The sequence below is a fragment of the Mangifera indica genome, unplaced genomic scaffold (assembly GCF_011075055.1).
Source record: "Mangifera indica cultivar Alphonso unplaced genomic scaffold, CATAS_Mindica_2.1 Un_0131, whole genome shotgun sequence".
NCBI classification, from domain to species: domain Eukaryota; kingdom Viridiplantae; phylum Streptophyta; class Magnoliopsida; order Sapindales; family Anacardiaceae; genus Mangifera; species Mangifera indica.
The window spans coordinates 33,889-48,912 of NW_025401223.1; the positions used below are offsets into that span (position 1 = coordinate 33,889).

A 15,024-nucleotide genomic window follows, 5' to 3' on the forward strand; every position below is an offset into this window, starting at 1 on the left:
TTTGTATTTATTTGATTCCCTTGTTAATGAAGAAAAGAAAGCATGGACGTTGATGGACGATGGAGACGGATTTGACCTTGGCCTTGATCCTGATTTTGAAGCAGATACGACGCCGTATTCACGGGGCGGATTTTGTAACCGTGTCGAGGCTGTTCGTTTCTATGTTTCTCATCTCAGCTCAAGTGACAAAACATAATAAAAGGAAGGGCAAATTCAAACAAAACCAGTTCTAGCTTCAATCTACATTTAACTCAAACAAATTAAATTTGAATTAAAATTTTAATTTAACAACTCAATTTGTATCGGACTTACTTATTTCTCTAATAATATTGATTATCCTTTGGTTACATTAATCACATAGTCTGCTTGAACAAGCTCTAATTTAGGAACTTCAGAAAAGTTCCAACATAGTTGTCAATAGAAGTGAAACTTCTATGGGAATGCTAACGAAACTTCACCACGAAACAATATCATTATATAAGAAAAAGAATCATTTGAATCCAAACAAAAATAGTAAAAACAAAAACGAAGAATAGCTGGCAGAGGCCAACGCCGATGCTACAGGGCAAAAGAGTTCAAGCCAAACAACAATCCAAGCTAAAACAGCTCGAATCAGATTCATTCCCAGCTGTGGGTACAATAATTTGCTTGATAATTATTTTGGAGCACTACTGGTTGAGGTATGAAGAAAACAACCGCATTAAAATTACATGCTAGAAAAATTTTCTAGGCATGAACACCAACTCTCAATTTTTATTGAAGAACGATAAGTAGAAAAGTCAATTCCAAGGACTAACTTTGTCATGTAGTAGACGTAATTGTTAATGTCATGAAAGAATACAGCATCAGAAACTAAATCTGTAGCCTGAATTAAGTTTCAAAATTTATAAACCTTTTCTTATCTCCTGCGATTGTCCTGGTAATTCTCCTCGCTTTCTTTATCCTTTAAAAACCCTAAAAAAGCAAGAAAGCCAAAGAGAAAGAATCCCCCTGACCAATTGCCTCCACCACCACCTCCACCACCCCCACCACCATCATCATCTCGGGGTGGAAATCCAGTCCCACCATCATCCAGTTTCGGTGATGCTGAAAATCAGTTTACCAATACCAATTAGGATAACTGGGAAAAAAAAAAACTGATAAAATACTAAAACTTTTGAAAGAATAATAGCTATTACCAGGAGCGTTGGTGATCGTTATCGTTGGCGCCTGCTTGGTTACGGTTTGTGTCTGCCCCTGCAATAATGAGGAAAAAGAAATCAAGACCTTGAGATCAACCTTCAACTAGTTTCTACACCAACTCTTACTTCTTGCAAAGCTTGTTTTATACAATTCTTTTAATTTCCATTCGTCAGCTACTTTTGGAGGAGCAATATTAGTAGCTATAGTTCTCCATTTTCTAACCCACTTTTGTCAAGGGTAGATTCGATCCAAGCTAACTCAAATCATATCAACAACTCGTATTCAAACAAGTCGATTTTAAACTGTAGCTCTAACTCAACAACTCGGCTCAAAATCAACTCGTTCTTTCATCTATTGACACTGTTTCAACAATATTGTTCACCCCACCTGTGGCGCTCTAATGACACTGTGCACTAACTCGAACATGCATGAGCTCGAGTTGGGCATTATAGCCTTGATAGAAGCTCAAGCCGGTCCCAAGCTAGGTTCATATTGAAGCCCCCCTAGTCTTTGTTAATAGACTGACACATTAAAGCAACTAGTGCAAAAGATCATATTTCTGAATTATCTGCAACCTTAATACTGACTGACAACTAACAAAACAAACCAACTTCCAATAATCCAAATTCTAGTTTAAACAAGGAAAGTCTGAAGAATTATTTGATCCATAACAATTTCGGCTTAAGAAACAAAATCTATCAACTTAGGTAACAGAAAAAGGACATTAAAGTAGAAGTAACAAATAGAACCTACCGAAGCAGAAGCATATGCTACAGCAGACCGTATTCTTCTTTTATTAATAGGTTGTAACTGCAAGCCAAACCCAACTGGAGCAACGGCAGGTTGAAATTGTGCAGAAATCCTTGCCGGACGACATTTAGAAAGATTAACTTGCTCTTTACACCAATTCCCTGAATCTCATGAACCACAAAACAATAAATAATGTTGTCAACACTGCACATAAACAAAAAGCTGTGTTTGGATGTGTCATGCAGAAATTCCATTCTTCTGTTCTATTTCAACATAAATATCAATTTCTCAAAAAATAAAAATGCAATAAAAAATATCATCGAATCTTTGTGGCCAAAAGTACCACCTAAACACACATTGACACAGTGTTATAAAAATTCCCAACTCACAATCTGCCCAGTAATTTACTGTACATTCTTGCAACGCTAATGAACAAATATAAATATGTTGCAAAGAACAAAAATACAAGAGTGTAATCTCTCTTCACCTATCTATCTATCCATCTATGAGTCTGTCGATCACATCCATCCACATAAACACACACAAAAATATTCCATCTATGTATGTATGTATGTATCTATCTATATATACACATTCACACACAAAAATCTACCTGGAATCAACAAAGGTGATGTGGCAATACAAGCTGAATTCAACACATGCATCTTGAATGTGATGGAATGTGATGGAGATGATCACCTGAAAACAAGTTCAAATAAAATCATGATTTGTTGAACAAAATGATATATTTCAACCAAATTACTCAAGTTTAAAAATTGGATTTACAGCCAAACCCATTAAAAGAAGAAATAATTTTTATCAATCATTGAATCAAAACCCTCAATTGAACAACGCAAATAATATAAAATCAAACCCTAATCATAATTTTTTATTAAAGAAAAACAGTAATCAACATAGAATGATTAATTCCAGAACAAACAAAAAAATAGCTTCTCCACCAAAATCACATAAACGACAGATTGGACTGAAATTGGGATATACTTTTTGTGTTTCTTGGATTGCAAAAGACGTGGAAACCAAAAAGTTCGAATTTCCGTCAATTTGTGGCCTTTTCTCGGGAAACAAACAGGGTAAAACGAACCCAAAACAAACCAGAAAGAGATAAAGACCGTACCTTTGTGAGTAATGACACTCGGGTCACACGGGAATGGGAATATATTCTGGAGCTAGCTGTTTTGGAGTTTATTGTGCCAACAAGGCGATGAAGACGACGACCGGCTGATAAGGTGCGATGTGATGACAGGTCGAAAACGAATGCGTTTTGATATGGCAGGTGTAATCAAACGACACCGTTTTGATTATTACTTAACGACGACGTCTATAAAAGTTTTACTTGGACAAATTATATGTAATCTAAAATAAAATAATTATGTCATTGTAATAGGGTTGGACTCATTGGCTATTTGGACCTAAATTTGAGCTCCAATCGAACAAATTAAATTAAAATTAAAGATTGTATTTATTTTTATAAATTAATTAAATTTGAATTTTAACTTATTTGATATTGTATTAATTTTGAGTTAATATTTTTGAATTTAAATTATTTTCAAATTAGCTCTTTTGAATTCAAATTGATTTTAATTAGTTGTATTTTATTCAAATCAATCTCAAACCAATTTTTTTATATTTAAATTGATCTCAAAAGACTTTTTTGGATTTAAAAAAAAATACAAACAATAAAGAAATTTCCCCATCTAAGGTTTGAGCTAAATATACTTTCTCATCCGTCGATGACATAAATAAACATTTTTTTACACAAAATTTTAATTAATAAAAAAATTAAAATATTATTTTGCGTCTCACAAAATGGGAGGAAATGTGTCATTGGAATGACTGATCGTCACTTAATTATCATATTAATTACAAAACCATTAAGAGTTTTGTTTTAATCGATTACTTTCATCACTAACAAGATTGTACAATTTAAAATCCCTATTACATTTCACAAACTGTCATCAACCATGTCACAACCATGAATATGACAACCGTCATGGTCACAAAAAAATTAGTAATAGGGTTGAATTTAATACAAATCTAGTTTAAATATAGATTAATTATACTTCAGTTCGAATCTTATATGATAGTTAAAGTTTGAATTCAAGCTCAAACTTATTCAAATTGATCAAAGGTTATTGATAGCTTGAATAGTTATATGCATTGACAAATAAATATTATTACTAACAGAATAAATAATATTGTCGAAAAGAAATTCGAGTTAAACTATCAAATTAAAGCTCTAGTTCAAATTTAGTTTAGTGCAATTCAAACACCAGTTCGACTTAACTAACTCGATTTGGATCTAACTTTAATATACACATAAATAAGATGAAATAACCAAAGGTTCTTAATCTCCCTTTAACATGCTTGACATGTAAAGTGACAACAACAATGAACAATGGAAGCACCATTGGCAAACAGTACAAGATCATCACTGACAGATTCCACCTGCTCTCTAATGTTCATGTAACTTATCAGCAATCACCACACACACAGACACACCACACAATCAAATTATATAGTAATTTAAAAATCAATGAACCGGAATTAATCAATCATGAGCTAGGCTTGTTTTGCTGGCTCCAAGTAGGGAAAGATTGGAGCCAACTGAACCTCCTCTAGGCATTCCAGGCGCTCTATGGAGGCGGCATCGGAAAGAGCCGACGTGGGTGGTGGGCGAGCAAAGGCACCGTGTACTCGAAGACTTTGTGAGGTCCCTGTGCGAGCGAGGTGAGCCGTGGAAGGATGATTGTCTTTGTCTCTTGATATCCTCCAAGTTCATCGATGGAACTGATATTTGTGGAGCTGTCTTCTTAAGAGCTATGGCAATTCCGCCAGGTGATTGCTGAGCCTGAGCCTCACGCTCGTTCATGATGCTTTGTGTGTTCAAAGCTTGGCTGTAAAAAACATTACAAGACGTAAAGATTTCATGCAGAATATGTCAAGATTTATGTCTTTAGAGGATCATAATATCATATATGATCATGTTAACATACTGATTTTCTGGTTTATAGGATATATAGTATATACATATGTTCTTAATCTAATGTTTTTAGATCTGAATTGGATCTTGATCTTCGATCGACTAGTTTAAATTGGTAATGTTAATATGGTGTTAGCAATATAATTAAAATTTTACATATGACAAATTTGTCACCCTTCAAACAAACGTAGATTTGAGTTTCACGTCTAATTAAAATATATCAAATAAAAATTATAACAATACTATGAAACAACATGAAGTGAAGCCAACAAGATGGTTTCTGGTTCAATGGCTGAAATCAGTTTAAACATTCCGATCTGGGTCGAGAACAACAAAAAGTTGGAGGATTACCTCATCATTCTCCAAGTGCAGAAATTGCAGGCAGAAATGAATCTCTATGCCTGTTTCTTGCTTTCTAATATCGTAGAGTACAAGAATGCAAAGGGAAATAAGAGCTAGCCCTGAACCTGAATATGAAAAAGAATATGTATGTTGGAACCTTTGCAGAGGGCAAAAATTCAATAGAATTACAAAAATCACTCAAACTTAGATATGTCAAAGAAATCCATAACAGTTTGCAGTTCTAAATATGTGGAGACAGACACCTATCAACAAATTTCAGCCATTCTTTTTTTTTTTTTTTCATAATTTATGAATAAAATATGGATGAGACAAATGTCCTTGCTGACTTGTCATGACTATAAATAGTATGAGTAAACTAATAGTTTCAATTCTCATGTTATTTTCAAACATAGTCATGGCTGGATTCAATGTTGATCGAGTCCAAACAAGGGTAGTTTAGTATCGATTTGAATTAAAAAGAGTTTATTCAATATTGATGAGTTAATTTGAATTTAATTCAAGTCATTTTAAATTCAACATGTTTTCATTCTTGACTAGTGATTCAAGCTCAAAATAAAGTTTGAACAATTCGAATTGAATTCAACCTTTAATCTTATATTAATTTTCAATCATGATCAAGGTAGGACTTGATGCTGGTCAAGTCCAAACAAGTCTCGTTTTATGAAAAACTGATTTTCTGTGATTATTTATTTTTTCTCTCATATCTAAATCACTCAATCACATATTGTTTTATAGACAAGTTAATAAAACATGTCTATACATATATAAGTATTACTCAATGAAACTATGTACATTTATAATGAGTACTTATAATAAGATATCACTATATGATTGAATGATTTTGAATTAAAACTAAAGTAACACCCAATCGTATAGTAATATATCATCATTAACATCTAAATTGATACTCATTTTAAGTACTTCTGACAACTCATTTATCCTCTTCTGAAATGAAAAATGGAAGGAGATTGAGAACCAAAAGTAACTCAAATGTTCATTGGAAAAAAAAAATCCACACTTAAATTCTCTTACATTTAAAGGCAATATGCCAAAAGAAAGAAAATCCAACAGCTACTCTCCTATTCCTTGTTGATTGACTGATCTATTTCTGCCTCTTGTAAATCTTGGCTAAAAATGACTTCAACAAAGCTTGAATGGCCTCACTGGGATGAGCTTCAATGGACTTTATTAACTTTTCATAACTCTCGCTCTCGTACTCTGTGAATGCACCCTGCAAAAATACCCCGAAATATGTTTGAGCATCAGGCATACACCTTTGATCACAATGTAAGGTAACGCAGCAGCCTTCTTGATCGTGCCAGTGAAAACCTGAACTTGTGTTTATGTTTATAGAAAGGAGGTGTGAAGACAAACCTGAAGATCAATAATATTGTAAAGCTCTTTCACTTTCGCAATACAGGCCGGATCTGCTTTCCCATAATTCTCCTGGGAAACAAAATGTGCAGTGTTAAGTCCTTTAACAATAATACATGAGTACAATAAAATGCCGAGAGGACGGAGATTTTTTCTCACAATTAACAATTGCTTTTGTTCTTCATCACAACATTCCATCGCTTTCACAACCAACCAAGAGCACTTAAAATCTTCAATATCAGTTCCAATCTGATAGTATGAAAGCCTACTGTTAGGTCATCGGACTCTTTATTAATATATGTGAAACACAATTAAGCACATTACCACAAGCTAAGCTGTACATTACCTTACCGATCATTTCCGGAGTGCCGAAACAATCTAGATAATCATCCTACAAAAATACCAAGAATTTAGGCACCACCAAGTAAAAACATCTCAAATCTTGGTTACTTTTCACTGCCTATGGGGAAAATGAAGAAGATGGTTTTGCATTACCTGTACTTGAAAATAGATTCCCATTTCGATAAGGATGTTCTTAACGTCCATATGATCATTGAGATTCTTGCCTGCCATAAGTAATGCACAAGCAACCTGGAAGAATTGAGAGATCAGAAGCAACAAAGGTCAAATCCTGGTAAACAAGTATTTCACAAAGAGTGTACACAAAATAAAACTTCAGTTGAAAGCCTATTAAAAGGGAGTTTGTAAACTTAAAAAGGAAAAAGAAAAAAATAGAAACCAGCAGCAGAAGCAATGAAAACATGAGGAGATTTTCTTACCGGAAGGTAGAAAGAGTAATAAGCAGTTTTGTACTGAACTATGCGGCGATGACTACACAGGAAAACGCCGATATAATGCATTAAAACATAAATGGATAACATTTTTTTTCAGTAAAACGAATTTAAAACACATCACAACATTGTTACTTACAGTGCTGATGAGTACTTTGTTAGATCTTTCTCTCCCTCAATTGTCGAAATTAGGTCAATCATTTGTCCTGAAGCTGTTTGAAACTCAACCTGTACAAGCATGATTCATGCCAATGCGGAAAAAAAGGTTACATCTAAAACGAATAAGCTTTGATCTATAGCCAATGAAATGACAATCTACCTCATTAAATAAATCCAACAAGTCCACATAATAAGGCTTTCCCTTAAAATACTTCTTCAGAATTCTGGGGATATGATTGCGAAGTACTATGCCATCATTTACAGCAATAATACCAATCTGTGATAGGAATAACACAAGTTAAAAAATTTCAAAGCAACAAGATGCTGACCAGCACCAGAAAAATCTCAAGTTCAAATCAATTTATAACCTGTGGAAGTCTGAACCAGCAAGGGTGACCACGGCGAGTATGAGAGCCATCCATGATGTCATCAAGAACAAGAAAGTATGCTTGAAGCTGCAAGAATAAATGTCAAGATGGGTTATGCCATCACTGCAAGTAAAAGAAACGACCACCTCAATAGCAATTATCCTAATTTATGACAGTAGAAAACAAGAACTGACTATAGCCATACCCATTCGATGCACCAGCCAAGTGCGGATGAAAGTAAAACTTCATCATTTGTTAGCTCTATCCCTTCTTTCAGTAACTTATAGCTGTCAACAACAGATAGCCCCCGGTTCAACTTTCCTGTCCAGAATATAATCGATAACAGATGTTAGAATAAGAGGACTGTATATTTTCTTCTCAAAATGAAAGCAGTTCCTCTTCTCGTAGAACAGAATGTCCAGCACTCAAATAAATGAAACAAATAGTTCCTTTAGTGTACAAGATGTGAAAATTCTAACCGACCTCCAGGTACATTGTAATCCAACATCTGCAACAACACATCAGATAGGCATAATCAGAACTTGCAAATGTTCACTATCTAATAAAGAAGGAAGAGACATGTGGGTACCCTGTATTCGAAAACTAAAAAAATCACAACAGAAATGAAAAGAACAGAAGTGTATCCTGTGGCCCATATAATTGAATATTCGAATACCCCTTCTTCTCCAATGCCATTTGGATAGTTCAATCAATCAATCACTTTCCTCCTTGTTGCCTTGTCAACTAACAACTAACATTATGATTTTTTGCAATAATCTTAAACGCAATAGTGGTATTTTATCTCCCCAACTCACAATCCAAAAGAAAAAAAAAAATCCTTCTTACCTTCCAGCCACAATTTACTTTGACTAACTGGAAAACAGCAAAAACTTTCAGCTCATTTCTATCATTTTTTTTTAATTAACTTCCACTGTTCTATGTATTGAATTCCACTTCATGAAATATACCAAAAGTTTTTAGTCAACTTTTTACAATACAAATCTATATCATTGAACCAAATCTAGACCGAAGTTTACCTTAAGCAAAATACTGAAGCTTCAACATCAACATTTCTCATTTCATCAGATCTGTAACTTCAAGGCCAGATTTTGACCGAATTATAACCCAGGCACTTGTCAAAAGATGCAAATCAAGCTAAAATATATCCAAATCCAGGGTTCTCAAAAGGGAAAATAAATCATAAAATTCCATCATAAGAGATTACCAAAAATCAAATCTTTCCTATCCTAAGCACTAAGTAATTTGGGAAAATAAAAATCCAATGATTATTGAACAACCATTAAAACCAATATCTGACCAGCTAAAACAAATCAAACAACTACCACAACCAACCCCCCAAACCAATCCCATTGAGCCAAAAACACTCATTACAACAACAACCACAAAAAAGAAAACCAGGAGAAAACTTGAATGGGGCTTACACGTTCAACCCATTGGCGAGAAACGTCTGTAAATTCAAAGGCTGAGTCATTGAGGACCTCCTCTTTCAAGAGAGGGTAAACCTCCAAGAATTTGGACTTCAAATCACTCATCTTGCTGCTGAAATGAGTTGAGTTGTGTTAAAGAAAGAGTGGCTGTGAAGTATTGTTTAGTTTTTTGCCTTACTTATAGGAAGAGTCCTGTACAGTCAGTGAGTTGTCACTCTGCTGTTCCTGCCTAAATTGTTCTGTTCAACTGTATTCTTGCTTCAGAGTTCCAAGGGCTGATTTGTATTTAACTTCTCATTGTGGGTGGGCAAGCTATATTCCCCCCTGCCATGACAAACCAAATAGAATCTAGTGGAGCCCTTTAAGGTAACATTACTTGGCTTGAATAGATTAAATCAATCAAACCGGTTCATATCGAATCTAACGGTTAGAATGGGATAATGATTGTTGACGATGTTCATAATAATCTAATATAATCCCTCTTACGTTTAAATTATTATAATATTTTAGATTGAGTGACCATCACGCATACGTCTAAATTATTATAATGTTTTAGATAAAGTGATCAACATGCATATGTTTAAATTATTATAATATTTTAGATAAAGTAACCATCACGCATAGATTAACTTATCGATTCTCAAGGAAACACGTTATACATGGTAAAACCAAACAATCCATAATGATATGTAACAAATTTTCCTCGATTTAATGAGTTGTTAAATGTAACCATATAATTTTTGTCTTTTATATTCATACACACAATATATACGCATGATACTTCAACACACTCAAGTCGAAGCTAATATAGGGTCAAAGATGCATAGACATGCTTTAGTGATTTAATTTGATATCTCTGACAAAAATTTCTACATTCATCACTGATTAGATAATTTTAATAGTTTAAATGGAATGATAACCGTTTTCATGTTTAAAGTAATATAATGGTTTAAATAGAGTAACTGTTAGTATAACATTTAGATAAATTTAATTGTTTGAATGAAAAGACGTTATATGTGGCAAGATATGATAGCCAGAACTGTCATATATGGTTTTCTTATATGTTTATATATTACGTCTGTGTTTATACATTTACATTACATATTAAAAAGAAATACTTGTTTATTGTTTCATCGAAGTAACATTACCAACATTGAAATGGCTTGATGCGTTTACCAAATCAAGGTTTAATAATCAAATTCAAATGGCTCTTCTATGATACCAATTACGCTAAAATTATCTCTTAATAATTTATTGAGTAAGGCTACATTCTGACATTTGTGCTTGTGTTTATACCTAAAGTTTAGGTTCAAGTCAAGCTCAAAATTAGGTTTGCTTAAATTCAATGAGTTTTTAAAAAGTCAAACTCAAATTTAGTATGATTTGTTGAGTTTTAATTCGCTTGATTAGCGTAAGATTTTTTAAAGTTTTTTTTTTTTTTCCTCATTCAAGTTTAAGTTGAACCCCCATGGCTTAGGACTTGAACTAGACAATTTTTTACACCAAGCTTGAGCTCTGGCCATAACTATTTGTTTTGAGTTTAATAATCACAATTGACCTTATGTACAAAGAGAAAATGAGTAAATGAAGTTGAAACATATTATGGCATAGTAGATTCTATGTCACACCCAATGTTTGCGGAAATCATAATTCTCATCTCTTAAAATCTTAAATTACAAAATTTACCTAAAATGAAACAATTTTGATGGAAAAAGGAGTATCATACAAGTAAAATTATCAAATTATCCCCAACATCTTTTTGTAATTTTTATTTTCACCTTAAGAGTCTTTACCGATGATTTGATGTAATTCAATCATAATCATACTTGAAAATGTGTCATTCGATGATTGAAATTGTACTAAGGTGTCATTTTGCTAAATCTCTTCCCCTATAATTCAGTTCTAACTAAATTACACATTTTTCTTATTGCAATTTAACCTGAATTAAACCCACAAGGTACAATAATACGATTAGGCACTAACCATTCTTTTTTAATTTTTCAAAATTTGAGAAATTGAAATAAATATTATACTATGCACTGATAATGTGTGCAAACAATAGTATAAATATTGGTATATCATTATATGATTAGATAATTTTTAATTAGATAAAATAATATCTATTAATAAGTATTAATTTATGTACTGATGATGATGTATTATCATGTGATTAGATAATTACCCAATCATATGATGTCATATCATTTTTAGTATACAAATTACTCATTTAACATTTATCTTAATTTTGTTGAAATCGTCATCAAAATTGAATAAAATAAAATGTATAAACATTTTTATTATCTTATCTATACAAAATGACGTAATAATATATAATTGATTGATATGAGTATTTAGTATTTTTCTATCTCTTCATCTCTTCAACGATATTGTTCATCCCTAGGCAACCTTTCGATGATACCATTTACTAACTCAAGTGAATTTGAATTGAATATTACAGATTTAATCCAAGCTGAAGCCAGCTACTCCTCGATTTGATTTGAACTCAAAAGTAAAATTTATAACTTAATAATTTCATGACAAGGCCCAGCCCGGCCCATAAATTCAAATGATTGTTTGTTGGTCTAATCTTAACTAATTAGGCCCAATCCAACACAAACAACCCCAAGCCCCATGACCCGATAAGTGGGGTCCGAATCATTCACCGACTCCGGTTCCTCTTATAAGCAAAATTCAATCCTCCTTTATTTCTTACTCGACCTCGATAGCGGACGAGAACAATTAAATTACAGGTAAAAACACTATCTCCTTTCTGGGTTTTCGTTTAAAATCAATTAGAAACGTATAATATCTCTTGATTCTGTTGATTTTGTTACTTAAAAAAGCGAATTTTGTGCGTTTGTTTGGGTTCCGCAGAGTAATCGAGCTATTGAAATCGAAACGACATGACAACCGCAGCTCGGCCGACGTGGGCACCGGCTAAAGGAGGCAACGAACAAGGTGGTACTCGGATTTTCGGGCCGTCTCAGAAATATTCTTCCAGGGACCTTGCAGCTCATACAAACTTAAAGCCCAGGTGAGTAATTAGATGTATTGATTTTATTTTATTTTTTTAAAAGAGAAAATATAATGTTCCCGTTCAGCACAGCCTATGATTACTGAATTATGATTATTGATTATGATTTAAAGACAAGTTATTGCTTAAACATTCGAGGTCGGTGTTTCAGGCTTCTTATTGTTTTTCTTCAGTTTTATAGATTGTAGTAATTTACTTGTTTTAGAGGATGTTTACCTAGTTTGTTGATGCATGGCAATAGTATAGTTTTCTAAACAAAATTCTTTAGAGATAAATATAGAATTTTGGTTGGAATTTTGGTTGGGGGATTGACGATGTTTTCAGAGAATATGGTATAATATGTTGAAACGAACTTTGGGAATACTTCTGGTGTATTTAGAAATATTTTTCTTTGCCATAATTGTGTTACAGATGACATTAATCAAGTAAATAGTTGAAACACTTGTTCATTTTTGGATGTAAGGAATGGATAATTTTATATATTTGTTTGATGGCGATGTTCAGATTGTGATTTTTTTTTTTTTCTGATTCTTATGTGCTTTTTCAGGAAAGAAGGTCAAGACACCCAGGATGAATTGCAGAAGAGGAACCTCCGATATGAGCTAGAAGAGCGTGAGCGGAGGCATTTCTCATCTAAGGACAAGTCTTATGCGGGTAACATTGCTTTGAAAACCTTGATTATTTTGCCAACTTTTTGTTGTCAGTCAATTTTTTGTTTCTGTCTGTACTTCCTTTTCTTTGCACTTTGCTAATCATATATCGTTATTTAATCAATTTGGTCATTGTTGCAGATGACAGAGATCGCAGGAAGAGTAACCATCTTCTGTTGGAAGGTGAATAGACCTACATACCTGATTTCTTCAAATGAATGGATTGTTATAAGTGCTTCACTAACTATATTTGTTGACTGTAGGGAGTAAGAGGGAAACTGAAGACCGTCTAATTCCACGCAATGTGGATGCTGATGATTCTGATGTGGAAGTAAAAACTGATGATGACAGGTTTCTCTCATTTGATATTTCTCTCTTCATCTTTCTTTTTTTAACTGTGCTGGCACTAATCTGAACTGTTCTAATTGTTGTACCTGTTTTTTGATTGATGGATCTCTGCAACGAACACTATGTTGTTTATTACTAAATGTTCATGTTATTTTTAATGCTAGTGATGACGATGACGATGACGATGATGACACTGAAGCACTTTGGCTGAGCTTGAACAAATTAAGAAGGAAAGGGCAGAAGAGAAACTCCGAAAGGTGAGATATATATTATTCTTTCATTGTGAGCATTTCAAAGATCTATAAGTGTTGTGACTTTGGCTGTTGAAGGCCATACATGTAGCCTTAAAATGAATGTAAGCATTCGTATAATTTATGCCTTGAATTTAACTAATAATGATGAATTCACTTAATGCTTCTGCAGGAAAAACAACAGTGGGAAGAAGAGGCTAAAACTAAGGAAGCAGAGCTTCTTCGCGGAAATCCATTGCTGAATAATCCAACTTCATTTAATGTTAAAAGAAGGTTAGTAGCTACATAGATCTATATTTGTGCTGGTTCTTTAATGAAGTACGGAATCTTTAATGCATTTAGCGTTCCATCCTCTTATATGCTCTTGATCCTTCAGGTGGGACGACGATGTTGTCTTCAAGAACCAAGCTCGTGGTGAAACCAAGACTCCAAAACGCTTCATCAATGACACTATCAGAAATGACTTCCATAGGAAATTCTTACAAAAATACATGAAGTAACTTCAGTACTGAAGTAAAATCTTGGGAAACTGGTTTGAAATCATTTCTTTGTAATTTTAATTGTTGACTGTGCTGGGTCGGATTTTGAGAGTCAACTTGTATTAAGAGTCTTTATGAAGGTGGAAAGAGTTGAATTGCCTTAGTCTGGATAATTGAGGACTACTTTGACTTCTGGAGATAGTTTTTTGTTCACAATGGTGCCTTCTCTTTCCTGATAGCTTGGTGAATTATATTTCTTTTCTGAAATCTGAAGTTCCAAGAGGTAGCTTATTTATGTATATCAGTTTTTACAACCGCAATTAGAGGTGGATTCGACCCAACTGTTCAAGTTCAAAACACTGTGTTCGGCTCAAACCCTCTTGCTGCACTGACGTGGGCAATTCACATAAGTCAAACTTGTTCTTGAGCTGGTTACTTTGGATTTGAATTCAGTTCAAATTGACTTTTGTTCAAATTTGACTCATCTTAAATCTATCTCTAGTTGCAATGTATCAAAGATCTGACCCTAAACAAGTTCAGGCATGCAAGCAATAGTTCTTTCTCAGTGTTGCCTCAAATTGAAACACGTAAACACACATATAGATGAAAGAATCACAAACCATATGTTCCAAACATAGGACTTTGAAAAATTCTTACAAATCTAATAAACAATTTTGAATCTGAACACATTTCTCACATTCAGTCTATTCCTCAAATATCTTAAAAATGGGGAAAAAAGAAGTGCTGGCTATAAATATGAACTACTTTTGATAAAGCACACATGCTGAGGAAAATGTATTGCCAACCATTTCTGCAACTTCATTCA

The 15,024-nt window shown here is 33.5% G+C and overlaps 3 protein-coding genes and 1 pseudogene across 6 annotated transcripts; 1 reads left to right on the forward strand and 3 right to left on the reverse strand.

Moving 5' to 3' along the window:
* Nucleotides 1-700: 700 nt before the first annotated feature.
* Nucleotides 701-3,223, reverse strand: LOC123208045 (protein YELLOW LEAF 1, choloroplastic-like). 4 transcript variants are annotated; one of them, XM_044625512.1, is made up of 5 exons: nucleotides 3,068-3,223; nucleotides 2,546-2,631; nucleotides 1,936-2,093; nucleotides 1,179-1,236; nucleotides 701-1,086 (listed from the first exon to the last, which is right to left on the reverse strand). In XM_044625512.1, the coding sequence occupies exons 2-5, from the start codon at nucleotides 2,595-2,597 to the stop codon at nucleotides 899-901; spliced, it is 456 nt and encodes a 151-aa protein (XP_044481447.1). In that variant the 5' UTR covers nucleotides 2,598-2,631; nucleotides 3,068-3,223; the 3' UTR covers nucleotides 701-898. The 4 variants fall into 4 exon arrangements, with proteins under 4 accessions (XP_044481447.1, XP_044481445.1, XP_044481446.1 ...); XM_044625510.1 differs by having other exon boundaries at nucleotides 1,936-2,099; XM_044625511.1 differs by having other exon boundaries at nucleotides 1,936-2,099; nucleotides 2,935-3,202.
* Nucleotides 3,224-4,330: 1,107 nt separating this feature from the next.
* On the reverse strand, nucleotides 4,331-5,477 carry LOC123208050. The gene is made up of 2 exons (XM_044625519.1): nucleotides 5,285-5,477; nucleotides 4,331-4,847 (listed from the first exon to the last, which is right to left on the reverse strand). The coding sequence occupies exons 1-2, from the start codon at nucleotides 5,290-5,292 to the stop codon at nucleotides 4,502-4,504; spliced, it is 354 nt and encodes a 117-aa protein (XP_044481454.1). The 5' UTR covers nucleotides 5,293-5,477; the 3' UTR covers nucleotides 4,331-4,501.
* A 787-nt stretch (nucleotides 5,478-6,264) lies between these two features.
* LOC123208043 (farnesyl pyrophosphate synthase-like) lies at nucleotides 6,265-9,753 on the reverse strand. The gene is made up of 12 exons (XM_044625507.1): nucleotides 9,431-9,753; nucleotides 8,472-8,496; nucleotides 8,194-8,309; nucleotides 7,989-8,075; nucleotides 7,781-7,897; nucleotides 7,601-7,689; nucleotides 7,450-7,501; nucleotides 7,166-7,261; nucleotides 7,017-7,061; nucleotides 6,830-6,919; nucleotides 6,671-6,742; nucleotides 6,265-6,527 (listed from the first exon to the last, which is right to left on the reverse strand). The coding sequence occupies exons 1-12, from the start codon at nucleotides 9,539-9,541 to the stop codon at nucleotides 6,399-6,401; spliced, it is 1,029 nt and encodes a 342-aa protein (XP_044481442.1). The 5' UTR covers nucleotides 9,542-9,753; the 3' UTR covers nucleotides 6,265-6,398.
* A 2,320-nt stretch (nucleotides 9,754-12,073) lies between these two features.
* Nucleotides 12,074-14,763, forward strand: LOC123208042 (annotated as a pseudogene).
* The last annotated feature ends 261 nt before the right edge of the window (nucleotides 14,764-15,024 follow it).